This window comes from Bufo gargarizans, chromosome 6, assembly GCF_014858855.1.
Source record: "Bufo gargarizans isolate SCDJY-AF-19 chromosome 6, ASM1485885v1, whole genome shotgun sequence".
Taxonomy (NCBI): domain Eukaryota; kingdom Metazoa; phylum Chordata; class Amphibia; order Anura; family Bufonidae; genus Bufo; species Bufo gargarizans.
The window spans coordinates 113,600,888-113,620,025 of NC_058085.1; the positions used below are offsets into that span (position 1 = coordinate 113,600,888).

Consider the following 19,138-nt stretch of genomic DNA (forward strand, 5'->3'; position numbering starts at 1 on the left):
TCTTGAGGATTGACCACAAGTTCTCAATGGGATTAAGATCTGGGGAGTTTCCAGGCCATGGACCCAAAATGTCAACGTTTTGGTCCCCGAGCCACTTAGTTATCACTTTTGCCTTATGGCACAGTGCTCCATCGTGCTGGAAAATGCATTTTTCTTCACCAAACTGTTGTTGGATTGCTGGAAGAAGTTGCTGTTGGAGGGTGTTTTGGTACCATTCTTCATTCACAGCTGTGTTTTGGGGCAAAATTGTGAGTGAGCCCACTCCCTTGGATGAGAAGCAACCCCACACATGAATGGTCTCAGGATGCTTTACTGTTGGCATGACACAGGACTGATGGTAGCGCTCACCTTTTCTTCTCCTGACAAACCTTTTTCCTGATGCCCCAAACAATCGGAAAGAAGCTTCATCGGAGAATATGACTTTGCCCCAGTCCTCAGCAGTCCATTCACCATATTTTCTGCAGAAGATCAATCTGTCCCTGATGTTTTTTTTGGAGAGAAGTGGCTTCTTTGCTGCCCTTCTTGACGCCAGGCCATCTTCCAAAAGTCTTCGCCTCACTGTGCGTGCAGATGCGCTCACACCTGCCTGCTGCCATTCCTGAGCCAGCTCTGCACTGGTGGCACTCCGATCCTGCAGCTCAATCGTCTTTAGGAGACGATCCTGGTGCTTGCTGGACTTTCTTGGACGCCCTGAAGCCTTCTTAACAACAATTGAACCTCTTTCCTTGAAGTTCTTGATGATCCTATAAATTGTTGATTGAGGTGCAATCTTAGTAGCCACAATATCCTTGCCTGTGAAGCCATTTTTATGCAACGCAATGATGGCTGCACGCATTTCTTTGCAGGTCACCATGGTTAACAATGGAAGAACATCAGAAGAACAATGATTTCAAGCATCACCCTCCTTTTAACAGGTCAAGTCTGCCATTTTAACCCAATCAGCCTGACATAATGATCTCCAGCCTTGTGCTCGTCAACATTCTCACCTGAGTTAACAAGACGATTGCTGAAATGATCTCAGCAGGTCCTTTAATGACAGCAATGAAATGTAGTGGAAAGTTTTTTTTGGGATTAAGTTAATTTTCATGGCAAAGAAGGACTATGCAATTCATCTGATCACTCTTCATAACATTCTGGAGTATATGCAAATTGCTATTATAAAAACTTAAGCAGCAACTTAGGCTGTGGAGGAAAAAAGATTAACAGAAAGTCACACAATCATCAGCATCCCTATGAACACAGCTTTATATCGATCTGGAAAATCTGACTCCCCTTCAACATGCAGTCCCATGTAAATAACATCACTCTGCTCCCTCCAGTCCTAACCAACATACAGTCCCATGTAAATAACATAGCTAATCTCCTTTCAGTCCCTCAAACATTCTGCAGAACATCCCTCCCCTCCAATGTACAGTCCCAGGTAAATAACATCACTCTCCTCCGTCCAGCCCTCTCCAACCTACAGTCCCATGTAAATAACATAGCTAATCTCCTTTCAGCCCCTCAAACATACAGTCCCATTCTGCAGAACATCCCTCCCCTCCAATGTACAGTCCCAGGTAAATAACATCACTCCCTTCTGTCCAGCCCTCTCCAACCTACAGTCCCATGTAAATAACATAGCTAACCTCCTTTCAGCCCCGCCAGAATACAGTCCCATGTAACGAACATCTCCCATCCAGCCTTCTGCCCCATGTAAACACCAGGGAAGACGTCCGCTCACCTCACCAACGTGTTTCCTCTATAACCTGGGAGGGCCCGGCCCGCCCACTAGACCGCGGGTCTCCTCCTCTTCCTGTGACGTCATACCCACCAGGAGAAACTCCATTCTAGTCACTCCCGGAAGTGAAGCTGTGAGCCGCAATCATGCACCGGAGAGGGGTGGGAGCGGGGGCGATAGCCAAGAAGAAGCTGGCAGAGGTGAACGGACTTGGGGTTAACCGGGTCGTAGGCTCCCAGCTTGTAAATGTATAGACATGAGGGAGGCTCGTATTGTGCCCGGTGTTCCCCAGTGCAGAGCTGCCAAGACTGTACTGTAAATGCCAGTGGTGACTATCCTGTACACCTAGTGCTTTCCGTACCGTGACGTCACCGGACACGTCATGGGCAATACTTGTTCAAAATGGCTGCCGGGGAGTAGTACTGTTACCCATAGCAACCAGTCAGGTTCTGTTATGTGATTGGACCTGGTCTTTCTGTTCACAAGTGGTCTAGGACCTGTCCCTCTCTAGTTGTTGCAAATCTACAACCCTGCGGGGTGCATCCTGGGAGTTGTAGTTTCCCAGCAGCTGGAGATCCCGACTGTGTGTGGATTCTGTGTCTGTATCACTTTATTTCATTGTTATGAGTCATAACAGCCAGTGAAAACCATCACAGACGTGTGACCTTTCCATTAGCGTTTAGGGGATGAAAGAAGACTGGTGCCCTGCAGCGCTGGGTTCCAACATCTGCATGGAGTTTGTATGTTCTCCCCGTGTATGCGTCGCTTTCCTCCCACAATCCAAAAGTATACAAATAGGCAAACTGGCTCTCTATGAAAATGACCCTGGGGTGGTTGTGTGTTGGGGCTGAGTGTCCCGTACGGCAGCCACTGACTACCCAGGCAGTCATCCCGGCCACACAACTTTGAGTCTCTGTGAGAAAAGTGCGTTACAAATGTCATTGTCTCAGGTATTTAAAAATCTCGGAGAAGCCCCTGAATGGTATAAAAAGTGATTAAAATACTTCTCTCTTTCTCTGCCACCATTTTCCCCACCGTTGCCACTGCTTGTTTGCAGACTGCACTGGTGACTAACAGGTGGCCACTGCAGCCAGCCACTGTCTTCAGCAGCCTACAACTGAGGACAGTGATTGGTTGCAGCAATCACATGGCATATACTTGCACAACACTGATGCAGTCTCTAAACAAGTAGCGGCTGGAGGACTGGACAGTGCTGGCATGGAACAGCACTGGAAAAAGAGGTAAGTATGGCACAATTTTTCTATTTAAAGGAGTTGTGCAAGAAACCCTAGCCCCCCTCCCCCCACACACACATCCGCTCCGTGAATGACAGCCAAGACCCGATGCGGACAGCAGAAGCACGGAGCATTAACATGATTGATAATGCTCCGTGCCTCTCTGTGACCTCTTTACTACGAAATCACAGTGACAACTTTATCTCACTGTGATTTTGTAGTAAAGAGATCACAGAGAGGCACAGAGCATTATCAGTCATGTTGCTGTCTGCTGTCCGTGCTTCTCCTGTCTGCATCGGGTCTTGGCTGTCATTCACGCAGCGGATGTCACGCACGGCATCCGCTCGTGTGAAACAGCCCTTACTCTCACTCACTCTCTCTACCGGATCTCTAAAGCAGGCATCCTCAAACTGCGGCCCTCCAGCTGTTGTAAAACTACAACTCCCACAATGCCCTTCTGTAGGCTGATACCTGTAGGCTGTTCGGGCATGCTGGAAGTTTATAGTTTTGGAGGGCCGCAGTTTGAGGATGCCTGCTCTAAAGAGAAGATTACTTACCTGCTTCCTGGTGCTGGCTCCCCACTCCTTCTCAGTCAGGCCTGCGATGCTCCGCTGCACTCCCTCAATGTCAACGTCCGGTTGGACATTGCCACAGCCAATCATTGGCTGTGGTGGTGACCATCTCCCCTTACATCTTGAAAAATGGTAACCTGATGCAATGGTATCCGATCTCTGCTGCAGCGATGTCTAACCGGATGTTCACACAACCCAATTCTTGAACAACCCCTTTAGGACGCCTAACCGATTTACTCGTTTGGAATCGCCACAAAAATGCACACCAGATTGGGATTCCCGATTATGGAGCAGGTCCATTTGGCTGCATCTACTGCACCTTGTATACGAACATGCTACTAATGAAGCCACATGGTCTGAGACACTTAAAGGGGTTGTGTCATTTCAGCAAGTGGCATTTTCATGTGGAAAAGGTTAAAACAAGGCATTTACTGATGTATTGTGATTACCCATATTGCTTCCTTTACTGGCTAGATTAATTTTTTCATCACATTATACACTGCTCGTCTCCATGGTTACGACAACCCTGCAACCGACCAGTGGAGGTTATGCTTGCACACTATGGGAAAAAGTGCCGACCTCTCTGTTGGCCGGGACCATGGGAGCTCACATAGGCTGGTGCGTTTTTCTATAGTGTGCTAGCACGGCCACCGATGATGGTATACAGGGTGGTCGTAACCATGAAAACAAGCAGTGTATAATGCGATTGAAAAATGAATCAAGCCAGCAAAGGAGGCAATATGGACAATCACAATACATTAGTTACTGCCTTGTATTAAATTTCTCTACTTGATAAATGCTATTTGCTGAAGTGAGACAACCCCTTTAATTTGCTTAGAGGGAGCAGCTCCTTGAAAGGCGTTTTGGGTAGAGAGGAGTTCAGGAGATGCCTTGTGACTGCTGTCTCTAAATTGCCTACGTACATAGGGGGGAATTTATCAAGCCCTGCACTCCAGAAGAATTTATTATTACTGTGCAACATTTTCATAAATTTGGCGCACGGCCACATGGCACCTCTGATCTAACAACTAAAATCAAATACACCTACAATGATGAATCCCCCCCTTAAGATACACAGATGAAATTTAGGAGCATCACAGTCTAAAGCTGGCCATGCATCTAAGGCATCATGCACACAACTTTGTGTTTTTCTGTCTGTGTATTGTGGATCCACAAAATATGGATACTGTCCATGTTGCATCCGCATTTTTTGTGGACCCATTGACTTCAGTGGCATTGTGCTGCCAAGTATAGGACATATTATATACTTTTGTGGAATGGACATATGAATGCAGAAAGGACACGGATCATCTGTGTGCTTTCTGCATCTATATGTCTGTTCTGCAAAAAGATAGGATACATCTGCAAAACGTGGACCACCGATACATTAAAGTCAATGGGTTCGCAAAAAAAAAAAATGCTAATGGCACACGGACCACATCCATATTGCGAATCCGTGATATGCAGGCCGCAAAACAGATATGGTCGTGTGAATGAGGCCTAATACCTATTACTGTATTATGTGTTCCCTGGGAGATCTCTTTCATCTCTCCTTATGGCAGCAAACATACATGCTTATAGCTTTCTAATTTAAAGGGGTTGTCCCATGAAAAATGTTGTACAATTTTTAAACCAGCTCCTGGATCTGAATACTTTTGTAATTGCATGTAATTAAAAATTCAGCATAGCCACTGAGTTATTAAATAAAATGTATCTGTATAGCGCCACCTGCTGTTAGTTTTTTTTCTTATTTCTTTGACCTGCTGGCTGCACATGCTCAGTTTCATCCTGAGCTGTGATAGGGAGACCTGAGACACGCCCTCTTAGCTGCAGCAGAAAGGACACTCCACTTGAGCTGTGAACTTGATATAAATCTAGCAGAGCAATGAATGGGGAGATCTCTGGATCCATGTGAGGTACAGGGCTGGTTCTAGCTTTGTTAGAAATAGATTTGCATGTACTATATGATGTCTGATTTTCTTTTTTTTACATTAGTCATGGGATAACCCCTTTAATTGAGCCATACACCTAGAACAGCATTCTGGTGATAGATGATCTTTTCCATTTAGTTGGAAGAAAAATGCATTGTATAAAATTCTAATAAGCTCTCCACTCTTTCCAGGCCAAGTACAAGGAACGAGGGACTGTCTTGGCAGAGGACCAGCTTGTACAGGTGACTTGAGCCTCAGCTGTATTTTCTGTCAGCACTCTTCTATTGCTGGCCATGCAGAGAAGTCGGGAGGGTCTGCATTGCTGTCGTAGCATTACCAGGGGTTTCACTGGTGATTGTGATATATTTGCCCCATGAAAGCTGATATGGCTGACAGGAGGTAACTGCTTCTGATGCCATGAACAGAACGGAGGAGAAATCCGGACCACAAATGTCTGAGGGGGACGAGATAGAGACTGCCCTGTTACTGCACCTATACCTAAGAACTCAGGCACACGGTCCTACTTTATTTTTTTGGATGAGGGTACACTTTTCTTTGTATCTATATCTAGCGGTAGTAGGCAGCAGACGATATGGTGTCACTTCTGACAGAGAATTTTCAAGATATTCCATTAATGTTCAGTTGGTGAGGGTCTGATCTCTGCAGTCAGTGGGGGAGATTTATCAAAACTGCTGCAAAGGAAAACAGACTTAGTTGCCTATAGTAACCAATCAGAGTCCACCTTTCATTTTCCTAAAGAACTCTGAAAAATAAAATGTGGAATCTGATTGGTTGCTACAGTCAACTAAGCCAGTATTACTTTGTGCCATTTTTGACAAATGTCCCCCAATGTGTACTATGCGGGCTTGAAAAACACAAGCAGCGCACTACTGTGCAAGGCATTGCACTTTTTATTTTTACCCCATTCTAGCAATTGGTGGCGGTCACTTCATTTGAACCCTCAGCAATGGGTCATTGATATCCTAGAACTTGTATCAGCAACCTCCGGCACTTCATCTGTTGTGAAACAGCAACTCCCAGCATGCACACTTGCTTGGCTGCTCTTGGCACTCCCATAGAAGTGAATGGAGCGAGCTGGGAGTTGTAGTTTTACAACAGCTGGAGTGTCAGAGGTTGCTGAGCCTTGTCCTAGTGATATGCCACCAATGTCTGTACTGATAAAGGTAGGTCAGATCCTGGTAATGGCTGGCTGTGAATCACTCATTGAATGTTCCTCTCATTATTGTAGATGTCTAAGCAGCTAGAAATGTTCAAGACAAATCTAGAAGAATTTGCCAGTAAACACAAACAGGAAATTCGGAAGAACCCCCAGTTCCGGGTTCAGTTTCAAGATATGTGCGCGACGATTGGAGTGGACCCTCTGGCTTGTAAGTTCTAGCTGTCCTCCCAGTCAGTTACACATACAACATGGGGTTTAGGTCTGTTATAGTAAGCGATATATCATGTCAGACTTCCCACACCCAAGTAGAGCTGCAGCTATCGATTATTTTATTCTATTGATTAATCCAGCAATTAAACGAGTACTCTAATAAGAAAAAAAACTAATTAAAAGAAAGGACCCTGTGCCATCAGTCCCGCCCATGCCATCAGATTCCCCCGTGCCATCAGTCCTCTGTGCCATCAGCCCCCAATGCCATCAGTCCTCCGTGCCCTCAGCTCCCCTCATGCCATCAGTCCTCTGTGCCATCAGCCCCCCATGCCATCAGTCCTCCGTGCCCTCAGCTCCCCCCATGCCATTAGTACTCTGTGCCATCAGCCCCCCATGCCATTAGTACTCTGTGCCATCAGCCCCCCATGACATTAGTCCTCCGTACCCTCAGATCCCCCATGCCATTAGTCCTCAGTGCCCTCAGCTCCCCCCATTCCATCAGTCCTCCGTACCCTCAGCTCCCCAGTGCTACGATCTCTGCTCTTAGCCATCAGTTAAATAGGTACCTTTCCTGTAGGGGCACCACCAACACTTCACAGATCTTCCATCTTCTTCTTTGCGCGCTACACTGTCCTCCTGACGTCAGATAGCATTAGGTCATAGTGCGCTCTTAATGTCCTGACGATGTGTGTATGTCAGGAGGAGGGTGCGGGCCGGCGGGTGACCACGGAACGGTGAGTAATAGCAAGTGCTTCACTCACGCTCTGTGGTCACATGACACAAACGAAAAAAAATAATTGCATCGAGGATTTTGTTACTCAATTTACTCGAGTACTCGTTGCAGCCCTACACTCAAGCCTTGTATTTGGATTATCATTGATAATATAGTTTAGAAATCCTCATATTCTAGAACGGTTTCAGAGTGACCGCTGTGTATTGTTTTTCAGCTGGTAAAGGCTTCTGGTCAGAAATGCTGGGTGTCGGAGATTTCTACTATGAGCTTGGTGTCCAGATAGTAGAAGTCTGTCTGGCTCTAAAGCATCAGAATGGAGGTAAGTGTTAGACGGCGGCCGTGCATGCTTATGGCTGAGGGTGGGGGCGATGCTACAGGGACTAGACTTGTCTAGTCCGCTATCCCCCTGCTGGGTGATCAGACAAATGTGTGCTCCATTATATGTATTTTTTATATCATACTGTAACACATACAGCTGCAACTGGAGTCTCCTCATATAGAAATGAAGCGATCATAGTCATATTTCCCTCCAACAGGGAAAAACTGAGGGCACTTTCATAAAATCAGTGGAGAAATGGAAAAGCTGTCCTGAGCAACCAATCAGATTCCAGGATTTATTTTTCAAAGATTCCTACGAAAATGAAATCGGCAATCTTATTGGTTGCTCTGGACAGCTCCTCCACTTTTCCTTTGCGCTGGTTTTAATAAATCTCATGCTACAATTTAAAAGTAAAAAAAAAAAAAAACTAAAAAAACTGTGGATGCAGAGTGGTCACCTCTGTCTGTTGATGGCAGGATTATGTACTCATGTTCAGTGCAAGTCTGAAAGTGGATCTGTCAGCAGTTTTGGTGGTGGCACTATATACAGCAGCCTGTCAATAACCATTATAGGAGGCAGGGGTAGTTCAGTTCTCATAAATACACCTGACTCATAACTTATGTTGTCTGGGGTATACTTTTAGCACTACAAAAGCTGCACAATATTTTCTTGCGCCATTTTAGCTCCCAGTTGGATAGACCTCTAGCTGTAACTTGCTTCCTTTACATAGTGTAGCATAATAAAGGGGTTGTCCGTAACAATGAAAAATCTCCTTCAAGCCCCCAATTGTTGTAAAATAGAAAAAAAAGATGGTATACTTACCTCATCTTCCAGGGTGCTGTTCTCTGTGCCGCCGGTCCTGTCCTCCTAGTTCAGGCATGGCCATGGCTCTCCAGCTGTTGTAAAACCACCATGCCCTGCTGTAGACTGATAGCTGTAGGTAGCCTGGGAATGCTGGCAATTGTAGTTTTGCAACAGCTGGAGAGGCCATTCCTGTCCTAGTTGATTACAATGACGTGTAGGTGTTCGGTACGTGACTGTTGCGGCCAACTGCTGTCCTTAGTGGTATACTGATGAGGCAGTGATTGGCAGCAGTGGTCTCATGCACTGCACCTACACATCGCTGTCACCAGAGCCATGAGCTGTGACCCCTTTTCATGGACATATTTAGGATCTGAGCTCAGAAACCCCCAATGTAAAATTCTAACTTTCCAGAATATCGGAAAATTGAGATCTGCTTCCGTTTATTACTATGTTCCACTTACAGATGGGCTTTGCAGACCGTGTGTGGCCTGTCATACACAGCACATTCCTCCCTGTGACTTCTAATTATTTGTTCCTAGGTCTGATAACCCTGGCTGAGCTCCACCAGCAGGTTTTGAAGGGAAGAGGGAAGCTGGCTCAGGATGTCAGTCAGTGAGTAGCCATTATGTGCAGCGGGGTCATTGGGGAATGGACTTTTATATTATATCTGTATTTGTTACACTAAATGGTTTCTGATCATGGAATAGACCCTGTGCTATAACCCTTTTTGGGTTAATAATACATTTACCAGTCACCTCAAGAAGTATGTTATTGAAGATGTCTCCATGTCGGTTTTCTGAAAATGCAAATGATCAGTAGGTGATATATATTAGTGGGAGAAAACAATCACACCCTTCCATAGTTAATCCAAAAAAGAGAGAGACTCAGTACAGTCGAAGCGTCGCTGTGCTGGGTCAATAATCTAAATGTGTTGTACTTTTTCCATTTTTACCCTTTACAAAGTTCTATGTATTTGCACTGGTGTTTGACTTTATAGTATATCCATGGACACTCTTTGTGGATGGTGTCATTACATCTTCTTCTTCGTCTTTTGCACATTTCACCAAACTCATTTCTTCTTTTAGGGATGATATTATCAGAGCAATTAAAAAATTAAAAGTCCTCGGCAGTGGTTTTGGTATCATCCCGGTGGGCGGAAGTTACCTGGTGCAGTCAGTTCCAGCTGAACTGAACATGGATCACACGGTGGTCTTACAGCTGGCAGAGGTCAGTAAGATGATGTCTCTATTTGCTGGTCAGGCAGCAGTCGGTGGCGGTTTACATCTGGGTCTGTGGATATAAGACTGAGGAAGTGAATTTAAACTCCTCTTGTACCTCACTGTTATTGTTGAATACACTCCTCAGATCTGTGGTGGTGGTTGTAGACATTCAATATAATTTAAAGTGTTTTCTGACTTTTTTATACTGATAACCTATCCTCAGGATAGGCCATCAGTATCTGATAGGCAGAGGCCCGACACACAAGACCTTCGCTGATCAGATGTTTGAGGAGAACTCAGTGTACTGGTGAGTGACATTGCCTCCTAGTCCTCACCACTTACCAAGCACATTGCTGTCCATTGTAAACGGCTGTGCTTTGTATCACAGCTTAGCCCCATTCACTTGAATAGGACTGAGCTGCACCTAGGCCACTTGTCCAGTGAACAGCTGATCGCCGGGGGTCCCGATCACCGATCAGATACTGATGACCTCTCAGTATAAAAAAGTCAGAAAACCCCTTTAAGGCCTCTTTCACACGGGCGTTGCGGGAAAAGGTGCGGGTGCGTTGCGGGAACATGCACGATTTTGCCACGCAAGTGCAAAACATTGTAATGCGTTTTGCACGCGTGTGAGAAAAATAGGCATGTTTGGTACCCAAACCCGAACTTCTTCACAGAAGTTCGGGCTTGGGATCGGTGCTCTGTAGATTGTATTATTTTCCCTTATAACATGGTTATAAGGGAAAATAATAGCATTCTGAATACAGAATGCATAGTACAATAGCGCTTGAGGGGTTAAAAAAAAAATTAAAAAAATAATTTAACTCACCTTAATCCACTTGATCGCGCAGCCCGGCTTCTCTTTTGTCTTCTTATTTGCTGTGTGCAGGAAAAGGACCTATAGTGATGTCACTCCGGTCATCACATGATCCAATCACATGGTCCGTCACATGATCTTTTACCATGGTGATGGATCATGTGATGATCGAAGTAATGTCACCACAGGTCCTTTTCCTGCACACAGCAAATAAGAAGACGGAAGAGAAGCCGGGCTGCGCGATCAAGTGGATTAAGGTGAGTTAAATTTTTATTTTTTAACCCCTCCAGCACTATTGTACTATGCATTCTGTATTCAGAATGCTATTATTTTCCCTTATAACCATGTTATAAGGGAAAATAATAATGATCGGGTCTCCATCCCGATCGTCTACTAGAAACCGTGCGTGAAAATCGCACCGCATCCGCACTTGCTTGCGGATGCTTGCGATTTTCACGCAGCCCCATTCACTTCTATGGGGCCTGCGTTGCGTGAAAAACGCACAAAATAGAGCTTGCTGCGATTTTCACGCAACGCACAAGTGATGCGTGAAAATCACCGCTCATGTGAACAGCCCCATAGAAATGAATGGGTCCTGATTCAGTGCGGGCGCAATGCGTTAAACTCACGCATCGCATCCGCGCGGAATACTCGCCCGTGTGAAAGGGGCCTAAGGGTTTTCAATTCCATTATGTACATAGGAGTCAGTTACTACATACAGTGTAATGAAAGACATTATCTCAGCACCAGAAGGGTTGTTCCACAAATAAATATTACTTTACTCTTTCAGATCAGGCAAAACAATCTAAAAAATTATAGAAAGCTCCTATTTTTAGATATTGCTGTTGCATGCTTGTTATGGCATCCCCTGGTATTCTTTTGGTTGCATCTCAGAATGTCCACCTAAGACCACCCAGATCCTCTTCTACACAAGCAGAGGAATAATTTCTGCTATTGTACAAGCCAGTCAATAAGAATCAGAGTATTGGTACTGCCACACTTTTTTTTTTTGGCTTGTAAAAACACCATGAATTCCAATTTTTACAAGCACTTTGTTTTTTTTAGTGACAGTGTTTTTCTAGTATTTTTCACATTTTTCAGGCTTTGGTAAAACTCCAGAAAACCCCCCGCAACCAAAGCATGCAGCGGCTGGTAAAAATGCAGCACAAAAAATTCTAGGCTTGTATGTTTTGTTTTGTATGTAATGTTATCCAACAAAAACATCTGGATGCAGCATGTAAGAGCAATGCCTATACACTGGAGCATTTAAGTAATGCCAATTGAAAAAAAATACATTTTGTATCATCCAACAAGTAACTTGATATTTGTGGGGGAAACCCCTTGCAGCTTAGAATTAAAGTCAAACTAAAAAGTGATAGCACCCATTTTTTGCCGCAGGGCTTGACCACTAATGGGAATGGGTCTACACTATAGCACCACACACCGAAGCATGTATGGATGTAGCTGTGTGCCTTGATTATATTTGAAGGGGCCCTCATGGTTACTGGTGTATGGATTCTTCTTTATGCGGATTTACACTAGGGCTATGTACCGAAGACCTTGTTGCATTTAAACGAACCCAGCAGAGGGAAGAATGGAAAGCTTTCCTAGTCTACACTCCTCAACATTGAATCTGCAACACTAAGAAGGAAAACTGGTGGAATTATGGAAATCACTGGGTCGATAGACATGCTAAAGGTGTTTTCCAAGATTTTATACTGATGACTTCAGTGTCTGATCGGTGGGGTCTGACATCCAGGACCCCTTCGATCAGCTGTTTGAGAAGGCAAGGGCGGTCTTGTGAGCGCCGCAGCTTTTTCTCTGCTTTTCCTAGGCCAAGTGACGACATGTTCATGTGTCACGTGGCCTAGGAGCAGCTCAGCCCCATTCAAGTGAGTGGGGCTGAGCGCAATACCAAGCACAGCTGTTATACAATGTACGGCACTGTGCTTGGTAAGCTATGAGATCCTCAGTTCATCAGTAAAAAAAAATCTTAGAAAACCCTTTTAATGATGTGCAAATTATATAAAAAATGTTCAAAACATCTCTATTTATTCAGTATCGAGCACCACATACAGAAATACGTGGCCTGGCGTTGTCCCGTTGAAGAGTGGCTCTAGGGACACTGTGGATAAATAGACGTACCACGACCATATCAAGGTAATGGCGAGCTGCTGGTGTACCTAGAATGAAGAGTAGAGGGGTCCAGCTACCGTACATTATGCCGCCCCACACCATTATCCCATGGCAGGACCAGTGTGTCCCTTGTGAAGACCAATCTTTGGCTATCATTGCGTAAGACAAAAGCAGGGCTCATGGCTGAAGAGGATAAACCTTCATTCCTGCATCCGTTGCCATCTTGCTGTGCACCATGATAGCCTTTGCGAGTGGTGGTGTGAGGTCTATGGACCACCTGTAGCTGGACGTCTGGCTCGTAGCCCATTGTCATGCAAATGCTTTCTGATGGTTTCTGTAGACACTGTCAACCTAGGTTTGGGATGTGACATCCAATTAGATTTGCAGTACAGAATGGATCACTATGCGCTATTCTTCTAATCAGATGATCCGTCTGCAGAGGTTCTCCTCTGTGCGCCTCTTGCTGTCATTCCAGTTCTTCATTGTTCTCCCAACCACCGGGACACACAACATTGAACGGTGCTGACATCAAAGCCTAGGTGCATAGTGATCTGCCGAGTCCTAAACCAAGGTCTCTCATAGGGCTGCAACGATTACTCAATGTAATCGACACAAAAAAAATTGTTTTGATCATGTGACCACGGAGCATGAGTGAAGTCAAGCCTATCACTCACCGCTCCGTGGTCTCCCGTCGGTACTGCACTGTCCTGGGCCTGGCGTGCACACATCGTCAGTGTGTGCTGCGTAACGCTGTGTGACGTCAAGTCCCAGTGCATTTTGGGAAGAAGACGACACTGCGGTCCTTCTCCTGCGGACTCCATATCAGTGAGCTGCGCTTCCTGCCAGGAAAGGTAAGTATTACAGGGGGAGGGGGGAACATGGAGGGGCTGATGACACTGGGGGACATGACATGGTGGGGCTGATGGCACTGGGGGAGTGGGGACATGATGGCATGGAGGGGCTGATGGCACTGGGGGACATGACATGGTGGGGCTGATGGCACTGGGGGACAGGATGGTATGGAGGGGCTGATGGCACTGGGGGGACAGGATGGTATGGAGGGGCTGATGGCACTGGGGGGACAGGATGGTATGGAGGGGCTGATGGCACTGGGGGGACAGGATGGTATGGAGGGGCTGATGGCACTGGGGGACAGGATGGTATGGAGGGGCTGATGGCACTGGGGGACATGGCATGGAGGGGCTGATGGCACTGGGGAACATGATGGCATGGAGAGGCTGATGGCAGTGGGGGACATGGCATGGAGGGGCTGATGGCACAGGGGGGAGCTGATAGCATGGAAGGGGCTGATGGTGCTGAGGACTGATGGCACGGGGGGGGTTGATGAGTTTTCATAAAGTAAAATGTTCTTTTAATTAATTTTTTTTCTTATTAGAGTACTTGACTAATCATTGGATTAATTGATAGTATACTTGATTACTAAAATAATCAATAGCTGCAGCCTTAGGGTCCATTCACACGTCGGTTGTTTCTTTCCTGATCTGTTCCGTTTTTTTTGCGGAACAGATCTGGACCAGTTCTGTACCCATTCATTTTCAATGGGTCCTGAAAAAAAATCAGACATTGAGCTGTCCGATTTTTTTCAGGACCCATTGAAAATGAATGGGTACAGAACTGCTCCAGATCTGTTCCGCAAAAAACGGAACAGATCAGGAAAGAAACAACGGACGTGTGAATGGACCCTTAGTCTCTCAGATCAAGGATTCTGTCGTTGTCAGTGTGCAACAAGTGGAGATAATTGGCACGTCGACGAACCAGGAGGCATCGCACAATCATCCCACACGACTTGATCCGATTTTTGTGATTTCATGTGGCTAAACTTTGCTTTAAATCTGGCTTTTATGCCTCTCCTACATGCCACAGATTGGAGATAGAGGCTTGAAAAGGTGATCATTTGCAGATCTTAGCGACAACTGCTACTTCTTTGATTTGCATAACCTTACGGCTTGTCTTTCTTGGTGTTGCAATTTTAATGTTGAGGAGGAATTGGGAACTTTTTAAGTCAGTTTAAGTCTGTTGGTGTAATATGCATCGAATTCATCAAATGTCACACATATTTGATACATCATTAAACAGGAAACTTTTGTGCGACTAATTAACATACCTAGCCGTGCCCACCTTTCAAAACTGGAGTGGTGTAAAAATGCTAAATGTTTGCACAGATAGACCCAAAAAGTCACAAAAGCAACTTTCTGAAGCCAGAATTCTGGAGTACGCAGGGCTTGAGTAATTCCCAACGTTTTTTGTATAGCTAAATGTGTTTATCACTTGACTTTTTCTTCTGCAGAAGAAGGGCTATGTAACAGTCAGTGAAATAAGGTCAAGTTTAAATTGGGAGAAGGAAAGAGCTAAACACGTCCTGGTAAGTGATGTCCCTTCTGTATCGTTAGCTTGAGATATATAGGGCAGTGTGACTGCTCTACACAAGTAGCATTGTCCGTTATCTTTCTATTGTGTAGACATTTAACAAACTGCACAAACAATCAATATTGCCCAGAGAAGATGATTGAATGCTTATGGGGTCTGATGAATGCCACCCTTCTGTGTATCATCCTGTTGGGTTATAAAGACCAGCTCAGTGGAATCCCTGCCAAATGTTTAGGTTGGTGCTTTAGGCCTTTCACACGAGCGTGTCCAGATGCGTTGCGGCAAACCCGAGCGAGTAGGTACGCAATTGCAGTCAGTTTTGACTGCGATTGCGTTCCGTTCAGTTTTTATCGCGCGGGTGCAATGCGTTTTGCTTGCGCGTGATAAAAAACTGAATGTGGTACCCAGACCCGTTTGGGATTGGTGTTGTGTAGATTGTATTATTTTCCCTTAAAACATGGTTCTAAGGGAAAATAATAGCATTCTGAATACAGAATGCATAGTACAATAGGGCTGGAGGGGTTAATTTTTTTTTTAACTCTCCTTAATCCACTTGTTCGCGCAGCCGGCATCTCTTCTGTCTTCTTCTTTGAGGAATAGTACCTTTGAAGACGTCACTACACTCATCACATGGTCCGTCACATAATCCTTTACCATGGTGATGGATCATGTGACGGACCATGTGATGAGCGTAGTGACGTCATCAACGTTCCTTTTCCTGTGCACAGCAAAGATGAAGACAGAAGAGATGCCGGCTGCGCGAACAAGTGGATTAAGGGGAATTAAAAAAAAATTGTACTATGCATTCTGTATTCAGAATGCTATTATTTCACCTTATAACCATGTTATAAAGGAAAATAATAAAGATCGGGTCCCCATCCTGATCATCTCCTAGCAACAGTGCGTGAAAATCGCACCGAATCCGCACTTGCTTGCGGATGCTTACGATTTTCACGCAGCCCCATTCACTTCTATGGGGCCTGCATTGCGTGAAAAATGCAAAACGAAAAAATAATATAGAACATGCTGTGATTTTCACGCAACGCACAAGTGATGCATGAAAATCACCGCTCGTGTGCTCAGCCCTAGAAATGAATAGGTCCGGATTCAGTGCGGGTGCAATGCATTCACCTCACGCATTGCACCCGCGCGGTATACTCGCTCGCTGCTCACGACCATATGAATAGGTCCGCAAATGATGCGGACAGCACACAGTGTGCTGTCCACAGCCACGCAGAAAAGATAGAGCATGTCCTATTCTTGTCCGCAATTGCATTTCTATCATAGTGCCACCCATGTGCGGTCCATAAATTGCAGAACACACACGGGTCGGTATCTATGTTTTTCTTGGATCTACAAAGATCACCTCCACAGTATGAGAACAAGTGGTCGCTATTGCTAGTCCTCATACAGCTGCATTGTTTCTGGGCAGCAGATCGCTGTTTAGACACAAAGATCTGTTGCCCAGAAACGATAATTCAGGTGCCTGAAGGAACAACGGTTTCACCTGATGAACGAGTGTTTCGCTCAGTAATCGGCTGCACTGTTAAGACGGGCAGATTGTCGGGTGTTCACGATTATCTGGCCATCTTAAAAGGCCAAGGTCACAGATAGCCATCTATTTCCCTCTGAAAAGTCTCATCCTACAGTTTTCTGTGGGATCGTTGATGGTATCCCAGCGCACAAGTTGTCAGACAATTCTGGACAGAAAAACACTGCATGCAGCTTTATTATCTGTCAGGCAACGGATGCCAGACCGTGCTCATAGTGCACATACACATCAGTTGCGTCTGGCTCCGGCACGTGTTCCCCACCCTCACGGATTCTAAGAATACTGTGGATTTTCGAATCTGCAGCGTGATTGTTTTGTTGTGGACATGCTGCAGATTTCATCCATTGCTATATGAGTGAAATCCGTAGCCGTATGCGGAATGAAATCTGCATATAAGTACTGCTGTCACTGAACATGAGATCTTCATTATCGCAGAGATTGTTCTTATAAAATCTGATTTATACTGGAGCAAGATCGAGGATACTGTGTGTCCGCTGCCAAGCAGCTGAGCCCTAAGGTTGGTGGCCATTAACTGGATTGGATGGAAGATGCAGCTGTTGTCCAATGTATGCTTAGAAACCAATCAAGCTCATAGCACTGGTTGGCACTGTGCCAATGGGTGGTTGCAGCTGGGCAGCAGTTATATCATGCCAGACTCGTGAAGGTTCTTAATTCATTTATGAATGCGCATGCGGCAGATTTGTTGCAGAGGTTTCTATGACTGAAAATCAGTTCCATTCATCTGAAGTGAGTTGTTTTGGTGCAAGCACATAGATTAGGGATGAGCGAATTGATTCATTCCTCAGACTTCTTGAGCAGCGAGGGCCTGAACCCACTGGTCACGAGGCTCCCCTGGATTAACAGGGCCAGACATCTCACACCTGCGCTGTTGCTCCAAGTAGGGTTGTAGATGCAAACTGTGCATGTGCTGCTACACTTTCAGTACATAAAGAAATTTCTGCAACTCATCTGCCGCATGTGATTAACCCTTTATTAATATTGTAACTGAACACGTATAAAAATCGAGAAGGACGAGAGATGCTGAGTGATTACTTTGTCTCCCCCTCCAGGAGCATTTACTAAAGGAAGGATTGGCCTGGATTGACTCGCAAGCAGGAGAGGAGCCCCACTACTGGCTGCCAGCTCTCTTTTCTGAACTTTATTGTCAACAGATCACCCCAGATGAGAGCATGGTGGGGGCTCCGTGACATCCATCACTGATGACAGAAATCTCCACTACCTCAGACTCCTCTGTCTACAAAAAAGAAGCCTCTGAGGGAGAGTTATTTTCTGCTCGGTGTATCTGACATGGGCTGCAGAAGAGATGTATATCTGACCTGTAACTTGGCACTTCTATCCCCCATTCCTATCTGACTACTGGAGGTGTGAGATATACAGCGACTAAGAGCAGGACGGTTAGTTCATGTCCAGCCCATCTGTGCGCCAGGCCAGGCTGTACTTGATACATATGCAGAGGGTCTGCAGTATTCCTTCCCACGTTTCGAGGCTCCGAGTATCCAGCATGGGAGGAATGGGCCTATAGCAGTTATGGATCCTAGCCTGGCTGAAGAGCAATCTTATGTATCCATGTAATATACTTTCTATCAATAAAATTTTGGAATATTTAAGTTGTCAGCGGCATGTTCTGTATTTGCTTGTTTCCCCCATTCATTGAATTGCATGAGTCTGTGGGGGGGGGGGAAGGGACCGCACTTGGACGCCATCCTTAGGCCTCATGCACACAGCGGCCATTTTTGCGGCTCGGATGTGGACAGCACTCTGTATGCTGTCCACATCCGTTGCCCTGCTGAAAAAAATAAAACATGTCCTATTCTTGTCCGCACTTTGCAGACAAGAATAGGCAATATTGAAGGCTGTCTGTGCCGTTCCGCAAACCACACCACAGTTGTTTGCATGAGGCCTTATGTAGTCTGTTTTAAATATCATTTGTGTTCACGGATGGGAACATTAACAAGGCCGGTCAGTGCTTAATATATGCCCATGCAGAAGGGGACTAATCTCTAATGGTAAGTGTAAGGGCTGTTTCACACGAGCGGATGCCGTGCGTGACATCTGCTCCGTGAATGCTGTCCGTATCGGGTCTTGGCTGTCAGAGACACGGAGCATTAACATGACTGATAATGCTCCGTGCCTCTCTGTGACCTCTTTACTACGAAATCACAGTGACAACTTTATCTCGCTGTGATTTTGTAGTAAAAAGATCACAGAGAGGCACAGAGCATTATCAGTCATGTTACTGCTCCGTGCTTCTGCTGTCCGCATCGGGTCTTGGCTGTCATTCACGGAGTGGATGTCACGCA

General features: G+C 45.5%; 1 protein-coding gene across 1 annotated transcript; it reads left to right on the forward strand.

Moving 5' to 3' along the window:
* The first annotated feature begins 1,783 nt into the window (after positions 1-1,783).
* On the forward strand, positions 1,784-18,452 carry SNF8 (SNF8 subunit of ESCRT-II). The gene is made up of 8 exons (XM_044297493.1): positions 1,784-1,920; positions 5,650-5,700; positions 6,708-6,846; positions 7,796-7,900; positions 9,244-9,316; positions 9,790-9,931; positions 15,186-15,260; positions 17,888-18,452. Exons 1-8 carry the CDS (start codon positions 1,867-1,869, stop codon positions 18,023-18,025), a joined length of 777 nt encoding a protein of 258 aa, XP_044153428.1. The 5' UTR covers positions 1,784-1,866; the 3' UTR covers positions 18,026-18,452.
* The last annotated feature ends 686 nt before the right edge of the window (positions 18,453-19,138 follow it).